Here is a 19,214-nt window from a genome sequence, read left to right on the forward strand (position 1 = left end):
ACGTGGAAGTCAGTGGCACCAACCTCCCCACAGTCAAAAACCCATGTGTAGGGACACCTGGGTGGCTCAGTCAGTTAAGTGACTGCCTTTGGCTCAGGTCATGATCCCAGAGTCCTAGGATCGAGTCCCGTATCAGGTTCCTTGCTCAGCAGAGAGCCTGCTTCTCTCTCTCCCTCTGCCTGCTACTCTGCCTACTTGTGTTCTCTCTGTGTCAAAAAAATAAATAAAATCTAAAACAAAACAAAACAACAAAAAAACCCATGTGTAACTTTTGACCAGAAGCCTCACCAGTAACAAACAGTAGATTAACACAGATTTTGTATGTTCTATGCATTATACATTATATTCTTACAATAAAGTAAGCTAGAGAAAAGAAAAACATTATTAAGAAAAATCAGAAGAAGGAGAAAATATATGTAGCCAAAAACATCTGTGTATAAGCGGACCTGGCCAGCACAGCTCAAACCTGTGTTGTTCAAGGGCTAACTACACGGGCACCTGTCATGAGGTTAGATACTGCCGGACTGCTCTGCGCAGCAGCTGTGCCTTTTAGACTCCCCCCAACACTGTGTGGGGTGCCCATCTCCCAGTCACGTGTCCCACATACCCTGTATCATATTGGCATGTGGTAACCACATGATAAATGTGTATTAACTGTACAAGGTCTCCTAGTTAACTTCAGAACCATTTCAAAACCAGCCCCTCCCTCTACCTTTTAATAATGAAATTAAGGCTAACAGTGAGATAAATATCACAGTCGGTTGGCCAGCAAGCAGATCTTCTCTAACTACCAGTCTAGGTCCAGCCTTGCTCCTGCCAACTTAACCTTGGTTGTTGCCTTTGGAGCTAGCGGAACATTTGTAGAAGCAAGAGACGGAGAGGCCAGCGGTACACACAGGTAAGGCAGAGGCTGGGCAAGGCCTCAACAGTGGAAATACCACAGCAGGTCAGGCAGAACCAGAAACTTCTGCCTTTCTCACGGACAAGGCAAATGTCAAAGAAAAAAACAAGTTCAGCCTAGTTGCCCCTCTCCCAAGTTCTTAAAGACCAGGAGAAAGCATTCTTCTCGGAATGAATCTCTCATGAACAGAGGTTTCTTGGTTATTAAATTACATTTAGAGTACGCACAGACTAAGGACAGCTGACCGTGATCTTGGGAGACCACAGTCCAAACCCCAGGTTTATAAATGAGGTTCCTGAGGCCACGAGAGGCTAAATGAGTAACTGTCCCTAGGTCTCATATGATGAAGCAGAACCAAGGAGGGGTCATATGGTCAACCTAACACAAATTAGATTTTAAGGGGGACTTTCTACTACAACATCTATTACTTAGGACACAAGAAATATTAGGAATTACTCTGAAAACAGACCTTCACAAAACTGTTGTGTGGCGCTGACCCCTGCAGCCAAATCAGTGGCCTATAAAACCCTGTTATTTGACCAATGTCTAACATGCCTTTTCTGTGCAGGACTTTCCTTCCGCCACTCCCAAGCTCTAAATAGCTTCCTGAAGACTGCCCCTGCTCCACACAACAGAGGTAAGCCGCTTCAGGCAGATCGTCTCTGCTACTACAACAAAAGCAACTCAGAATCAACGTGGACAGAGGGGACAGTGTCCCAAATCCCAGAGATAAGGCCATGGACCCACTAAATGCACATTCCAAACTTGACGGAATCATCAAGGGTTCACTGAGAACAAGTGTAGTCCAAGAGTTAGTTCTACACTGTGTATGAGAAAGAAAGCCATTGAAGACAGCAGCCCATAACACAGTGCTTTAAGATCAGAAAACTCTTTCACAAACATTCTTTTTTTTTTTTTTTAAGTCAAAGACAGAGAGAGCGAGCGAGCACATGTGCACACCAGCGAGGGGCAGAGGGGTAGGGAAAGGGAGACAGAGAATCTTAAGCAGACTCTATGCCCAGGGCGGAGCCTACCTCGGTGTTCTCGATCTCACAACCCTGAGATCATGACCAGAGCCGAAATCAAGAGTCAGAGAGACTCCCCAACTGAGTCTCCCAGGCACCCCTCACGTGCATTCTTATGTCATTTAATCCTCATGCTACTCCGTGTGAAGATCAGCGGGATGAAGAAACTGAGGTTGAGAAGGGCCACATGTGAAAGGTTGCATACTTGTCACCTGCGTTTTAGGCAGAAGCAGCCTTCTCTAATCTGATGGACATACTCATAAATCAAATCACCACCTGGTAAATCATAGCCTTCCTTTCTTATTCCACGCCTCAAAATACAAATAAAATTCAGGTTTGCTCTAAGGGTGTTCCTTGGAGTTTGTGGTGGCTTCTTCCTTTCAATCAGTTTTGCTACCCTTGTAAAACAATACCATAAAACAGGCCTAGACTTTTGCCAAATGACCTAAGGCAACCTACCTAAAGAATAAACACATGAAGTCAAGCTCTTAGCCTTTTTCTCAAGGACAAAAGCTGTGGTCTGGTTTAAAATCCTCTGGTGTTGGGAACAGGACTTCTTAAAGTATGAAAGCCAGATGTGTGGAGGTTCCCAAAGTAAATGTTCACACAAAACATGGGAATTATTTTTACCTTATTACTATTCCCCCATGACTGTCATTATACAGCCCAACAAAAACACATGTCAAACCCAGAATCGACCATCCTGTCCACTGGTAGGCAAAGCAAAAAAATTATTTTTCCTTACCATGGAAAATAATTTCTTCTGAAAGGCCTTTTCTTCAGTCTGGAGCTGGGGAAGTTTAAGTTCTTTGCCGCCCTTTCCAAGGCCAACCAAACCACAGACCCAAGGCAGTAGGCTACCAAGAACACTGGTTTCCAGTCCCCATCTAGTCCTGCCATTTAACCGTATGTTTTAGCCTCAGGTTCTTCCTCTGCCAAAGGACAAGTCTGGGTTAGGTAACTCCTAAGATCCCTTCCTCTAAATACCTCTGACTGTATGATGTCCAAAATGTAAGTCTGAAATCTAATTTTGAATTTTAAGACAAGCTAATTTTAGCTATCTGTAATAGATGCTCTAAAGCAGTACTGTCCAATAGAAAAATAATGCAAGCCACCTGTATCATTTAAAAATTGGGGGGGCGCCTGGGCAGCTCAGGGGGTTAAGCCTCTGCCTTCAGCTCAGGTCATGATCTCAGGGTCCTGGGATGGAGCCCCGCATTGGGCTCCCTACTGAGCAGGTAGCCTGCTTCTCCCTCTCTCTCTGCCTGCCTCTCTGCCTACTTGTGATCTGACAAATAAATAAATAAAAATCCTATTAAAAAAAAATAATTTTAGTAGCCTTAGTGAAAAGACAAAAAAAAAGTGAATTTAATTATAACAATATATTTAATCCAATAAATAAAAAAATCATTTTAACACATAACCAAAAATTTAAAATTATCAATGAGGTATCAGAAGTGGTGAACACACTCAATATCCACTACAACAAATCTCATGGTCATGATCACATCAAGTATACTCCCAGAATAAAATTAACAAAAAATCTTAACAGCGTTTCTGTTTTTAAAATTTTTTTTTAGTTAAGTTTAAATTAAAATTCACTGAAATTAAAAATTCAGTTTCTTAGTTGCATTAGTTCCATTTCAAGGGCTCAGAAGTGACAAGCTGGTTAATGATGGGGCACAGCTCGGAGGGAGCTTACAGTCAGCCCTCCACACTCCTCGGGAGAAATTCTACTAAGCCGAACTCTTCTGTTTTGCAAATTTCTTCCTGAGGATACCACGGGAGCATTAAGTCTTCCAAACTTCACTAGGTAGTTATTTATGCCGCTAGCAATTATTTGTAAAAAGCTACTACAGTGACCTGCAAGCACGAGTGTGACTCTGAATGCCTAACGGGCTCTTAATGACTGACAGGACCTTGACGATCCCTCAGCACTTGTCTAGTCCAGACGCCACACAATTACCAGACTTTTGCAAAGGTCATTGGAAGAATGCGGGAGAAAACGGGGCTTAGGTGATGGGGAAGCACTATCTGTTCCAACTAAGGATATGAATTAAGCTGAGCTGGGAAACTATCTCAGCTACTTTCAGATGCATACGTTTGAGGACTCACAATACCCGTTGTTGTTGCCAGCCGCCAGGCAGCAATCCGGACCTCTTAGAGAAAAACTGTAATTAGTGTACATATCCTACTTCACGCTCTTAAGATCTGTACAGAAATCTTTTATTTTCCTTAATGTAAATCTTTTCAATTAACTTGTTAAATGAATATGTAAGGACAAGGGTTACCTGGTGAGCCTTCACATTAAGATTTGAGAAGGAAAGATCACTGTGCCATAGGATTTCAAATCCAGATAAAGAGAGGGATGACGCAATTGAAGTAATACTAATGATGACGCCTACCATTTACTGTGCACTTTCCATGTACTCGACATTTCTGCAAGTACTTGTGTCTATTATCTCATTTACTCACACCAAGCTGCAAGGTTGGTAGTATAATAATCATCCCCTTTTGGAGCAAGGACACTGAAGCACAAAGACCCCCATCTCCTGGATGACCATGAGATCCAACCCAAGTGCATGTCACAGAAGCACTCAAGTAACACAGGCTTTACTTCAGAATAAGCTAGGCTTCTGCTCTTGACTAGCTGCAGAGAGTAGCTTGGACCTGGCCACCTAGCCTCACTGTGCCACCCCTATCAGGAATAACTGGGACACTAAGACTAGCCTCACAGAGTTGTTTTCTGTAGGAGAAAAAAAAGTATGTAATGCCCCTTAAAAATATAAAGGACAACCAGGGATGAGTTATTAAAACTGTTAATAAGTTCAACTCCTGTTGCGATGTCAAATGAACACTAGAAGCCTCTAATTTTTAGGCTTCTGGGTCTAACTACTACATAAAAAATAGAAGGCGAGGTCATAATTTATTTATGTACGGACATCTGCATGGCAACATCAAAGGGTAGTGAGTATAAGATGGTTTCAGCTGTGTCATCTCCCCTCAAGGGTTTTCTAGAAGGTCTTCCTTCCCTTTACCATTCTACTCCTTAAGGCCAGTTACTCAGGGGTAGCTATTACAAAAGCAACATTTCAGTCCTGAAAGACTAAAAGTAGGGGTAGGATTGGGAAGAGGACAGGCTGCAGGATCAGCTCAGTTCATGTTTGGATGTGGCCTTGTACTAATACACTTCTATTCCCCAAACTCTTTCTGTTTGTTCAACTTGCCTGTGGACGCTGCTTCTTTTCCAGACCCAGAACCCCAGAGTAAGCAATTCTGCCATGAGTGAAGGAGTCTATCTGGGAAGGAGTTCAATGAGATGGCTTATCTATCCGCATCACTACCGGGAATCTGGCAGAAAGGCTGCAGGGTCCCACGGGGGAGACCAGGGCAGCAGGAGGCCCTCTATGGTCCCAGGGCACTCATGAGGTCTTGCCATGGACTGGTTTTCTGTCCCTGGAGACTTCAGTGCCCAAGATGAGGGACATGCACAGGGAAGACCACAGGAGAATGTTTACAGCAAAGAGCAAACAGGGGCATGAATGTTCATGCCACTACACAGCTAGAATTCAAGGAGGGTTTCTTTTTTTTTCAGGTATGCCCAAGAAATCTGAGCCCCCCCCACATCAAACATCACAAACAGACACAATCGTGGTAACAATAAGCACAGCCACTGTTTATTGAACGTGTGCAGGTGGCTTGCTCTCGGGCTGGTTCTTTTCTGGTTTAACTGTAAGAGCGCCAGGGTCAGGGTCCACTCCGTCCTACTGATGAGGAAACTGAAGCACATGCCACTGGAATATCCCGCAGCTTTGACTCTCGAGGCCTCAGTTCTCTGCCTGCAAGACAGGGATCGTGTCCACCTCACAGGGCAGAATGAGGAGCGCACAGGAGGCGATCAGTGTGTTGAAGCACGAGCACCCTGGCCAGCACTGGGGAGAGCCCGAGAGATCGCAGCTGCCACCACTGGTATTGTTAGCTGCCCCCTCTGTTGGCTTGGGGCTCACAAGCAAAACACACGGGGGAGGACAAAAGGGAGGATATTGTCTGTTTTTCTTCTCTGGGGTGAATACTGCTCATCACTAGGCTTGGAAGCCAAGGATGAGACTGTAACAGCTGAATAAAGGCCGTAAGAGTGAATCAATCTTAGAGGAGGGCCCGAAGACACAAACTCCCTCTGTGCCACCTTGGAGAAGAAAACGAGCCATCCCTCCAGCAAAGCTGCAACTTCTGGCTCCTCCTCCCTCCCTTCCCATCAGGGGAACGAACAGTGGCAGATGCTTTCTCTTACAACACTGGAACAGCAGGATGTGCTGAGTTTGAGCACAAGGGCTATCGGGATGGGGCCAAGAGAAAGAGGACATCTCCCCTCCTTTGAAAAGGGGGCTGAAAGCATTCTTCTTAAATGGCTAACAAAGGTGGCACAGATTCGAGTTACCAATACAGATCCTCAGTACACGTGCTGATGCCTAGGTTAGCTAAGCCTCTCCCACACCTCTCTGCCCCCCATCCTTCTCTCTGCCTCCAGCCTGTCCCTCTTCTGATTCACGGGCCATAATAACTTCCTGTCCACATCCAGCTCACGTGTCTTGCCCTTTTCAAAGCCTTCTGTGATTTTGAGCTCTGTACATAAAACTTGAAACGGCACATGTGGGCACTGCAGGACTCTCTACAGTCAGCCCCAGATTAACCTTTTCACCCCTAGTGACCCAATCGGTTGCCGGAGCCTAGCTCCTGCCTGCACCCTTCCTCAGGCTTCCAACAGAAGCGTGAGCCAAAGAAATCTGACTGACTTAAAACAACAACAACAAAAACTAGTTAAAACGCTACCTCCTCCAGGATGTCCCCTCTGAGTACCCCAGTTGGAAATAATATTTTCTCCTCTGTACTGTCACAGAGCTGTCACACGTCACCACAAGCACGTATAAATACCAAGCTCCTGGGGGCAGGAATAGGCTCGCCCTCACTTTACTGAGCAACTACTACTACATGGACACTAGGCACGATGCCAGACACCAGAGTTATAAAAATGAACAAACACATTTTTTGTCCCTGCCCTAGAAAAAGTCATACCTTAAGCAGAGGGGACACAGATGTAAAGTAATTTATGCTCATGGATATGAAACATGTACAATCTAGGTTTACAAAGAGCAAAGGGATTGATTGGGAGGAGGGCTATTTGAAAAGCAAAAGTCCTTCAAGAAGAGACAACACATTTGCTGTATTATCTTGGTATTATCTTGCTGTATTATCCATTAATTTGATGCCCTGGAAGTTCCTAGGGTGTGTAAGTACCTAATAAATATTTGTGGAATGAGTAAGTATTCATTTAGGCTCAGGATTCAGTATTTTAACTGAATACCTAAGGCATCTGGGATCAAAGAATTCTAATTATTTAAATAATTAAATAACAAAGATACCATGTTTGATATCAGTTATGACCCAACTACTAACACAGAAAAATTATTTAATTATTAAAATCACTTCATAGTTACCAATACTTCAAATTATTCCTTGGGTGCTCTACTAAAAACAATGTATCACACCTTAAAAACTATAAACACCTCCCCCTTCAAGTTAACAATATAATTGATTTTTTGTGGGAATCAACAAGATAGTATCTTCAAATATCCACCAAAGAATCTTGCAACCTGAGTAACACATCAGTCAACATAAATGCTAAGTGTATGTTCTTACAGGACAACAGTTATGTCCCTCAGACTGACGGTCAAACACGGCAACTTCACTTGGCCCCCATATTCTGACTTTTTTCAAAGCATCTATCTATTACCATAAGGTCTTAACCTCTTCAACTATTCTATACGCAGTACTCAGACTTCTTCACGAAGTCCCAATAGAAATGGCAGTAAAGACCCAGAGAGATATGGTACATGACCTTTAACTTCATCTTAAAAATTTGAAATAATGTGTAGTTTATCTTGTGAGGACAGGTTCCTTGCAGCTGTAGGCCTGAGAAATGGTAACTATCAGCAGGGGGAGGATTAGGGCATCAAAAGACACTGAACTCTGTGTTAAGTGAACTGGACCCGACACTCTACCGGAATAAATGAAATGTACTTGGCCTTCTCGTTTCTGGAGCTTTCATCACTTTCTCTATCACTCTCTTCTAGTTCGGAATAAAATGTGTGAATACGCTGCCATCTGAGGAGACGGGGGCTTCCCTACAAAGAGCAAGGGAAGGACCCATGGAGAGCCCCCTGATCTGCGGTTTCATTTTCCACCACTTTCAGTGACCTGCAGTCAACCAAGGTCCAGAAGCAGACGATCCTCTCTTGATGTATTGTCACAGGGTCAAGAGCAGCCATAGAAAGACCTACGTCATTCATTTCATCTCATTACGCGAGCATTTTATCATCTGACGTCTTTGCAAGAAAAGTGAGTATAGAATAGTATTTTCAGAGACCATGTTCATAACTTTTATTACATTAGTTATAATTATTCTATTTTATCATGCTGTTGTTAATCTCTTACTGTGCCTAAATAATAAATTAAACTTTGTCCCAGGTATGTAGGTATAGGAAAATCGTAGTATATATACGGTTTAGCACTATCTGGGTTCAGGCATCCACTAGGGGTCCTGAACTTATCCCCACGGATAATAAGGGATTACTGTAAAATCCTTAGCTTTCCTGGGAACAGTAACATCCTAGCTTCAAACTAGCTCTAGAAGTTGGCGGATCACCGTGGTTCCAATGAGGGTGGGACTACCCCCGAGGAGCAACTGATCCTGGATGGGGATGAGGGACGGGTTTTCTAGTTGTCACAATGGTGCTGAATATCCTGGAATGTGGGACAGTCCTCCACCCCAAAGAGAAGTCCAGCCCCTGTACCAGCAGCACTCACTACTTCCGATAAACACTGAGCAAGATCCATGAAGTAGGATCACTGTCTTAATTCATCTTTGTAAAGGAGTCCCTCACTCTTGAGCACCTAACATAATACTCACAGTCATTAGACAAGAAAAGAAGAAATGGAAGGAAGGAGGAAAACAGGGAGGGGAGGACAGAGATTATGGGCATTCTAAATTCCTGTTCTGCCATCGTGAGGGACATGGCCCTGGACAAGTTACTTAATTAACCTCTTTGAATAGGTTTCCTTGTCTGTAAAATGGAGGTAATGGCTCTTATCACCATAGATTTATTGTCAAGATCAAATAAGAGAACATGCCCAAGACCTACTACAGTGCTAGCAGGTGTTCAGTGATCGTTAGCTTCTTTTCCTTTCCTTCCCTACGAAATCGCTAGCAGTCTCTATTCAGATGCCTTGTAATATCAAAAGGCTGACTCTTTTTCACAACACCAGAAGTGAGTTAGTGAGTTGGTAAAAGGTGAACTGCAAAGAATAATTGTCCTCCCCTCTCCCCCCGACCCATTACCACCCATTACCACCAATGCTGAAGAAAGGGAGAAGGATGAGCCATCTAGGGGAGTCATTTCTATTCCTATCTCTCTGCCCAAGAAAAGGCTTTATTTATCAGGATCAATGAGAAAAGATGTGAGGTTCCCCAGCTCTCAAGATACTTTCCCCCTCCTTTCTGAACTCCCCAAGTTCACGACCCAGAGGCCAAAGTCCTTCAGCAACACCAGGAGCAACCCTAAGCGTAATCTATCCTGCCCTTGCATCCCAGGGACACCTCAAAGGGGAAGGGAGCACATGACCTAGCAACAATGGGGGCACTCCCCCAATCTGGGAACTCCCTGAGTAGAGACTGTGTCTGTCCTCCACAGGAATTTCTAAGATTACATTATGACTGAATTGCCCAGTGGTCACATATGTGCACTCAGCTAACTAGAAGGGGTACAGGAGGGGTGCTGGGGGGTGGGAGGGAGAGCCCTTCTCTCAGGGCTGCCAGCTCCTGACGTGGTGCCAACTTCTGGAGGCCAGTGGCCTCCTGAGGCTGCTCATCTCTGGGTTGTCTGTCCATCACCTAAAGAATTAATTTCCTATATTAAATTCCCTGCTTGAAATATCATGTGGTTTCTGGTTTCCTAAACTGAACTCTGGACTCCTTAACCTCTCCAAAGAGTTTTCTCAAGAACGACCCAAACCTGTATTATCAGGGTCATTAAAAGAACTAAAGATTATGAGTGTAAACAGCACAAGTAAATACTCGAAAACACTCTCCCTATACTCACATGGAGAATCTAAGGGCAAGCTGCAAAGTAGTAAAGATTTAGGAGATCTTCAGTTAAAGATTCCAGGTCCATCTGAAGCTTTCCTCAGGAAAAATCCAAAAGGTCTATATTCTCCCTGGGTTCATTAAAAGAAATCCCTTAAGCTAGTTTGCTTTTTCCTCCCAATCTCTTTTCCTTTCATGATAGAACCTTTCCCCCACGTCAAATAGAACCTGGAATTTTCCTTCACAGAGTCATCATCCTACTCTCAATCCACTGCCCCAAGGATTCTCCCAAACATGCAGCCGGGTAAAGAATTTTCCAGCACAGGGGGCGCCTGGGTGGCTCAGTGGGTTAAAGCCTCTGCCTTCAGCTCAGGTCATGACCCCAGGGTCCTGGGATGGAGCCCCACATCTGGCTCTCTGCTCCTCGGAGAGCCTGCTTTCTCCTCTCTCTCTGCCTGCTTGTGATCTCTGTCTGTCGGATAAATAGGTAAAATCTTAAAAAAAAAAAAAAAAAAAAGAATTTTCCAGCACAGGGTGAGCCTCTGTCTCTGGAGGAGGGAAAAAAAAAAGCCTGAATTCACAGAATGGTTCTTATTCTTGGTCCTAATCTCAGCCTGGGAACCAGCAAAAAAAACACACAGGCCAGGGCCCACAGCTAGCACAAAGTAAACCAGCCCTGTTCCTGTCCTTTGGGGCTGTTCTCTCAATGTATATTTTAATTATGTTTCACTGAGACTTACCAAGAACAAAAAGAAATATTGGCCATTTTTTTTCCTACTTCAATTAAAAAATACAGTTTTTGTTTTGGGTGGTTTTCATTACCCAAACGTTAATACTTTTTATTTTCCCCTGTATCAAAAAATTCAAGACTCCTCAACACTCTGCAGACACAGCAGCAAGACTCGCCGGATCAATTCAATAATATAAAACAGAGCAGCAAAAAGGTCAAACCTCAAGCTCCTATAGAAGCAGCAGCATTCTACAGAACACAGCATTCTACGGTTCATTGTGTGTCATACCTGTGTTCCAATTCTGTTCACAGAAAGCAACAAAACACCATAATCCTTTCCCCCTGGATTCTAATCCCGCAGACTGGAATAGGCCGGCTTCTACATGCATGTGCATTATTATTTTGTGCTGAGGCTGGAGAGGGCTGCCTGGTCCCTTCCCCCCCCCCCCCCGGCCCCCGTCCGCCAGGCGGGGCTACGCCAGCTTCAGAAGGCCCCAAACCATACCTTCAGTTCTCCCCAGTGGTACTCCTGTGCCGTATAACACTCTCAAATGATACAGAAATTAGCCTCAGTTTCCAAAGACGTACAGCAGAAAGCCATTCAGCTAAGTACAACTGGCAGCCACTGAGGTCAGAATATAAAGTAGACTTCACCAGGCAGAACACAGGGAGTCAAAAAAATGAATTGGTAAAAGCTGCCTTGTAGATTTAAGGTTTTTGTTCTTTTTAAATAGGATAATGAGGCCAAGGAATGCAGAGCAAAGAACTTCCTGGAATAAAGCAAAGTCTGTCCTGGCCTCCAGGCTCCCCAGCATGTACCCAAGCACACAGCCCTCACTGCCTTTTCTGTCCCAATCACAGGTCACGTTCCCCACCAAACACAGGAAAATTCTGACCCACTTGAAGAAAACGTTTTGATAACAAAATTGCCACCCAAATCAACTTCAAGAGCTTAAAGAGCTCAAGTTATATGTACTGAATTTCAAACATTTTGCCAGGCATTTTAAAACAGTTCCAAGATTTAGGTGTAACCTTAGGTTGTGAAGGTCAGTGATCAAATATAAAACCACTTCTTTTCATGGATTTAAGACAGACATCCGAATACCCTATCTTCGACAGGTACCAAGACCTGAGCTCGGGGCTCTAGGGCACTGCTTCATAAACCTGACTGCATTATAAAGCTTTTCAGAAGCTTTAAAAACAAAAACGAAACAAAAACTTGCTGCCTGGGTCCTATCATCACAGACGTTCATTTAATGAGGGATATGGTCTGGATGTCAGTATTTTAAAATACTGATAGTGATTCTACTAGACAACAAAATTTAAGAACCACTGTTGCAGGGGAAAAAAAAAGCAATAAAGTAGAAACAACCCAAAAGCCCATCAACTGATGATTAGATAAATTAAATGGGGGGTATCCATACAGTAGAATAGTACTCTGCAACAGAAAGAAATGGAAGTCCTGTGCTACCCTATGGTCAGACTTTATAAACACCACATCAATTGAAAGAAGCCAATCACACAAAATGGTATGATTTCATTTATACGCTATATCCAGAATAGACGACTCCGCTGAGACTGGGATGGCTGCATGGTTATCCGGGACTAAGGGAGCTGAAGGGAAATGGGGAGTTACTGCTAGTAAGTACGGGCTTTCTTTTTGGGGTGATGAGAATGTTCTAAAATTGACTGTAATGATGGCTCCACAACTCTGAACACACTAAGTCACTGAATTTGTTATAATGGGTGAAATATATGGCATGGGAATTCTAGCTCAAAAAGCTGTTCTTAAAAAAAAAGGGACACAAATATAAATTCTATGCCCAGCTTTCAATGAATTTACAATCTAGGTGTACGGGGTAAAAAAAAGATACACAGTCAAGACAAGTATCAGAGATTTTTAAAAGCAATTTAATAAAATTGCTAACAGAAAATAAGAAGTCTAGGTTCAGGCTTCAAAGCCAAAATGATTTGATTTTTTCTTTTCTTACACAATCATTCTTCTCTTACTTTAAAAAAAAAAAAAAAAAGGCAATGGAGAGCTCAGATCTGGCCACTATACTGTTACTCGGGCCCCAAAGTCTCCATTTCCAGGCTTGTGAGAAAGGAGTGACTACTTAGCTTTGCCAAGGAACTTTTTTTAATCCTTCAGAACACAGGCTCTTTTTTTTTTTTTTTTTTAAAGATTTTGTTTATTTATTTGACAGAGAGAAATCACAAGTAAGCAGAGAGGCAGGCAGAGAGAGAGGAGGAAGCAGGCTCCCCGCTGAGCAGAAAGCCCGATGTGGGGCTCGAACCCAGGACCTGGGATCATGACCTGAGCCGAAGGCAGCGGCTTAACCCACTGAGCCACCCAGGCGCCCCTGAACACAGGCTCTTGATGGGATTATAATGAGTTTCAAGAGTCAATTATCAACAGGGCCATTGAAAGATGGACTTGGTGCTCTAAATCCTTCTCATGTCCTAGATTTCTCTTTACCACCAGAGTTTAGGCCAAATAAATTTACATGCTTACACATACAGCAACTCTCATGTATGAGGCTTTATGACACACATGTATTATACGCCACATGCAACAAAGATTATTGGTTAAAAGTGCCTTCTACACTAAGAGTTCCTAAAATCCTTTTTCTTCTTCTTCTTCTTCTTTTTTTTATAAAGTAATCTCTACACCCAACGTAGGGCTCAAACTCATGACCCTGAGATCCAGAGTTGTATGCTCTACCAACTGAACCAGCCAGGTGCCCTCTTCCTAAAATTCTTAATAGTTAAAAAGTTTATTGTAGCAGGCGCCGACACATAGAAAACTCCCAACTTTAGGCAGAATGGAATTCTGTTTAGCAGTCTTGATTTTTTGAGGGGGGTGTCCATGTGTATGGGAGATTAGTGTAAGAACACCATTTCCCCCCTCCAATACTGTTTGGGAATGTAAATATTATTAACTTGAATGTATTTTTGCTTTTGTTTCTAGAAAACACACCGTTATCAACTGAGCAATTGAAAAAGCCTTGGCCTGTATCTTAGAGCTGTTTAAATAAATGTTCGTTGGAGCATATTTAAAAGCAGGTGACAGGGGCGCCTGGGTGGCCCAGTGGGTTAAGCTCTGCCTTTGGCTCAGGTCGTGATCTCAGAGTCCTGGGATCCAGCCACATACTAGGCTCTCTGCTCAGCAGGGAGCCTGCTTCCCGCCCCCCTCTGCCTGCTGCTTTGCCTACTTGTGATCTCTCTCTGTCAAATAAATAAAATCTTAAAAAAATAAATAAAAAATAAAAAAAATAAAAGCAGATGGCAGTGAAATCTTAGTAACCCCTGGAAACAGCATTACCAAAATATAAATTCTTTTCTCCATATTACAGTAAATTTAAAACAAACATACAACCAAAGGTAAAGGAGGCAGGCCAAATACTGCATTTAGGAAACCTCTCTTCCTGTATCTTGGTGTGCAGCAGTTTTCAGCAAACCTTCAAAGTGGCTGGACCAGGATCCACTGGATGGCAGCATCCTTAATTAGACGAATAAGACAGTAATTCTGAAAGTGCCTTGTTTAACAATAAAGACTAAGAAATAATATATTTAATTTTGAAATGTACTAACTCAAAACCCTAATTTAAGCTTCAACAAGACAGACTGGAGCTCTTATGCTTGCTTCAATTCAGAAATGCCCCAAACAAGAGACCCGTGATTAATTTGAGCCAACAAGTTTCTCCTAGCCATTTTCCACTCAGATTCTCCCCATCCTACCCACTGACCTTCAACCTAGCTTAACCCAGTCTCTCCCACTCTTCGCCATACTATGTATCTTCACTATCAAATTTATTTTTGACTACTACTTGAAAACAAAAAAAGCCAATGGAACAGGAGAATATACCAACTAACTAGACAAATAAAGGTAAACAAGGAGTCTGGAGCTAACAGATTTAGTTAAGAAAAAGGAAAATGGTCCCTGAAAAATGTGATGTCCTAACCCCAATCCTATCCTTAATCTGGAACACTGGTGAGATCCCAGAATTTCTGGGTGGTCCTGGGGTGCCTGGCTGGTTCACTATAGCGTGAGACTCTTGAGCCCCGAGTTGTGAGTTTGCCCCAAACTGAGCACAGAGATTACTTAAAAATAAATCTACAAAAAAACAACAAGAACAACAAAAAAAAGGTCTTGCCTCTCCAAATTAAACCCCTCTAGGTCTGTACCTTCCTTAAAAGACCCCCATGCAGCAATTCCATTGACAGGCTATACCTACTCTCACTGTATTTAAGGTCCACCTCCCCCAATACATACACAGTTACTGAATTTCTTGTTAAGTGGAAAAGGTGCAGAGATCAATCTTTTAAATTCCTGCCTTTCCTTCCCCGGGTTTTTCTCAATTAATCCACTTTTTAAATAAAGTATGAGCTTTTCCTTCTGTTTAAAGTTTAAGGGGTCCTGGTCTACTTTGGAAGTGGTGAGTAAAAGCCACTGGAGTCAGACTATGTAGGTTTGATTCCCATCTTCACCACTCAATAATAGTTGGGGCACCTCTGGTGTCTGGCTGGCTCAGTCAGAGGAGCGTGTGACTCTTGATTTCGGGATCATGAGTATGAGCTCCACACTGGGAGCAGGGATTACGTAAATAAACAGATGAATTAATTAAAAAAAAAATAGTTGGGGCACTTTAAGCAGAACTCTTGGCCCCTTTACTCCCCCTGGAAACTTGAGATAATAGTATTTCCCATGGGGTTAGTGCGGAATTATGCATGTGAAGCAATTATTGCAGCGCCTGGCACGCAAGAAGTGCCCAATAATTCATCTAGTATCATCTTAATGCCAAATTCTTCCTGCACCCAGGAGTTTGCACTGAAAAATTAACCCCAGATCAAGGAAAAATTAAAGAGAAAATATTATTTATGCAAAACCCTCTTTAAATTATGCCCAGCCAGTAGGTAGGCAATTCCCAGAAAAATGTGCTTACTACAGTCCACAGAGGGGTTCTTTGCTATATAGCTCTGAAGGATATTTCATCCTGAATGAAAGTAAGCATTGAAAAAAAATAGTCTATTTGGCTTTCAACTCATCCCGGTAATCTTAAAGACAGGAGTTCTTTTTCCCAGCATTGTTTATAAAAACCCAAGTTAACGAGAAAGAAAGATGCCAAAAGGCCCAAGTTATTTTTAATGCAGAAAAACTATTGTGAATTGTGTATTTATTCTCCAACAATAATCTCTCAAAAGTCTAAAAAGTCGTATCTAAAAAAGTCAAGGTGTTCTTTGCTCAACATTCATTCAGATGAGAGGCCTGTCCTATTTTTCTTTTTAAAAATAATCTTATCAGTCTAGTCCAAGATCAACTTCATCTCTTCTTATATAAAAGTACTTTAACTCCCCAAGACACCCTTGGAAAATGGATGGCTCCTTCCACTTAACGGAAATACAAAAATCTAAGGTTCTCCTTATTACCCTGTTTATCAACATCTCCTCCACACACAGGATGAGAAATTGTATCCTAGTACCACCTCACACCTGCAATTTCTTTGACAGAGGTCAGAATCCATTTTGACTCTATTGAAATCTTTCCAGAATACCAAAAATTATTTAAGATCAAAGAGATTCTAAATTTTACTCCATTTTTTTCATAGCTTTCAGATATGAAAATTATGTCTGATTAAAGGTGGAAAAGTAGTTACCTTATCAAATAAAACTGTATATTCACTTTTGAAAGAGAAAGCAGTACACATGCTTTTTGAGCTTTTGTATGCATGGAATATTAAATTACACAGTTCTTTACCATTATTATTTAAAAATAACAGAGGACTCTAGGCTACAGTTTAGAAAAGCAAAAGTCCATTAGCCTCATATCCTTTGATCATGAAGATTACTATATAAATGGCTACACAGCTATATGAATTACTGTTGAATAACAGCTAAATTGAAAGGCACAATTTACTTCATACTAGTGGGAGCTGGGGGAATACAATCTTAATCAATACCGGGACAAAGTTCAAGGTAAACAGCTTCAAACAACAAAAAAGCACAATTAATAAATTATCAATAACTTAAAATCTTCCTTTAAATCTTCAAGATAAGTGTAAAGCTTCACATATAAGAATATAAACATACGCTCTTACTGTACTTTTTACGTTACACATTTCCTTGAACCAAGTATTTTTTTCTAAGGAACCAATTACCAAAAAAAGTTGTAAGTATAACTATCTACTCCTTTAAAAAGTCCCTACAAAGTATGAACAGAAACTTGTTTTCACTTTTACAACAATTTACAAAACTTGTTAGGAAAACACTATGAAACACAAGTGTCCCTTCCCTCTGCCTTAGCGAAAGAAGCAAATGCTAAGAAATCGAGGCAAATTCTAAAAAATCAGAAAAACTATATAAAGCATCCAAGGAAGAAATAGTTTATGATAGCAGAAATTTTACTAACAACCTAAAATCAAGAGAAATTCTAATCTACACTCGAAACTCTTACCCTTGACAGCACAGAACAGAATATCCTGCTTTACACATTTTGTAATTGCAATTCTGAAACGTTAAATCCAAAGACAAAGCCGCCCTGGGGAAAATAACAATTGCGCAACAGATCTACAGCTCCAACTTGTCCCTTGGCCCTGGCGCGGCAAGGTTTGCACGCTATAAAGCAGGAAAGGGCCAACCAAGGGCCGCCGTGACAGCCAACCGGCCACTCTCATGGAGGCCGAGTCCACGCACGCGGCGTGCGCCACTGGGAAGCACCGCGCGGGGATCGAGCTGGGGCGCGGCGGCATCCGACCTCAGTCCGCCGCCTAGCCCCCCATTTACCAGCCGGTTGCCAGGGGATGACCTCGGATGTGCGAGTACGAACTTTTCCCACTACGGGAGCAAGCGCGCAGGGCCGCTACCTTCGCCACACGTCGGGGCATCGGAGCGCGCCCGGCACTTGGTGACCTCTTCCCTCCCCCACCCTGGGGGCTGGGCTTTCTCGCTAGGCTGCCTACCAGCGACCCGACGGACAAACCCACGGATTAATCTGGAAAGGAGCGCTCTTAGACGGCTCAGCGGGTGGGCGCGCAGCGCCACAGTCCGCTCCCACGGAGGCCGTGGATGGGGATGGCGGCAGAGCAGGGGCTCCGGGTCCCAGTCTGGAGGAGACCTCAACTCCCCCGAGAGCGGCCCCGTGACTAGGCACATTTTTGCCGGCTCCGAGGCGGAGGAGCAGCGCAGCCCCGGAAGGGCCGGGCCGCGCCGGCTCAGACCGCCAACGTCCGCCCCCTCTTCCAGCCCGGCCACCTCTAACTCCGGGGGCCAGCTGGGGCTCCGGAGTCCCAGCTCCGGAAGCTGGGGACGCCGCTAGCGAGGTCCCTACGCCCGAGAACGAAGCCTCCAGACCTCCACCCAGCCACCCACGGGGGCCGCACTCCCCACTCCCTTCGCTGCCCCTTGGGTCCTCGTGGCCCTCGGTCTCGCTCCTCTCCCTACCCGGGCCCGGCGCAAACGCAGCGGCTCTACTGTGCGGCCGCGGCAGTCCGGACTCCGGCGGTAGACGGGAGACACTGGCCGCGGCTGTCCCCGCCAGGTCCGCGGCTCCCTCACTCCCCTGAGCCCGTCCGGGCACCACCGCGGGGCTCCCAGGGTCTGGGCAGCACCTGCTGGGACGGCAGTCCGGGCGGCGGCAGCTCCAAGTCCATCATGATGAGCTGGTGACCGTGCTCTGGCGCTCCCCGACGGCGGCTGTGTCCCAGCTGCCGAGGCGCGCTGCGGACCGGGCGGCGGCGGCGGCGGCGGCAGCGGCGGCGGTAGCAGCGGCGGTAGCAGCGGCGGTAGCTCCTCCAGGATCCCCAGCACTCGCTAGTCCGCGACACGGCCCGAGTGGCCAGCCGGGACGTTGCCCCGCTCCGCCTCCCGCCCCCGAGGGCGGGGCGAGAGCCCGGGTCCTTCCTTCCCGGGCTGGCGGCGTGGGCCGAGCTTCCGAAAATCCCCCACCCCCGCTCCAGCTGACGCAAGAAGCTCGCTGGCCGCGGGTGGCGAGGGGTGGGGGTGTTCCTGGGGTCGGCCGTGGGTGGCTGGGGGCAGCCATGGATGGCCACGGGCGGGCGGGGTGCCCGGAAGAGGGTTGTATTAGCTCCCCGCTCCCTGAGCTCAACCCCTCCTCCCCCCCGCAAATAAAACCTAGGCTCTCGGCCCGCGAGATTAAGAGTTGTTTGCCGAAGGTCGCTCGGATTCGGGCGCTTTGAAACAGTTTAAACAGTTGGAACAAACACGCCTGGAGACCCGGCAGAGGCACGGGTGTCCGAGTTGCGCCTCCCTGATTTGGAAATGCAGAACCTTGCCGGGCTTTATCTCACTCCACCGCTCGAGAGTGGCGCCAGCCCTGGGGGCGGGGGCTAGAGGTTTGGACCCAGGCCCTGCGCAACGCGGACTGCCCTCTCGCCCTCGGTCTCCTGCGGGGTGGGGGCC

The 19,214-nt window shown here is 44.8% G+C and overlaps 1 protein-coding gene across 3 annotated transcripts in view; it reads right to left on the reverse strand.

Annotated features, from left to right (window-relative positions):
- The window catches only part of NFE2L2 (NFE2 like bZIP transcription factor 2), a 33,490-nt gene extending 14,820 nt beyond the window's left edge, over positions 1–18,670 (reverse strand). The window contains exons 1-2 of one of the 3 annotated variants that reach the window (XM_047722267.1): positions 18,571–18,670; positions 18,404–18,540 (exon numbers count right to left, since the gene is read on the reverse strand). In XM_047722267.1, coding sequence (XP_047578223.1) covers positions 18,404–18,448 — 45 coding nt within the window. In that variant the 5' untranslated portion in view covers positions 18,449–18,540; positions 18,571–18,670. The other 2 variants (XM_047722266.1, XM_047722268.1) reach the window with 2 other exon arrangements.
- Between the last annotated feature and the right edge of the window lie 544 nt (positions 18,671–19,214).

Source organism: Lutra lutra, chromosome 3 (genome assembly GCF_902655055.1).
Source record: "Lutra lutra chromosome 3, mLutLut1.2, whole genome shotgun sequence".
Lineage (NCBI taxonomy): Eukaryota > Metazoa > Chordata > Mammalia > Carnivora > Mustelidae > Lutra > Lutra lutra.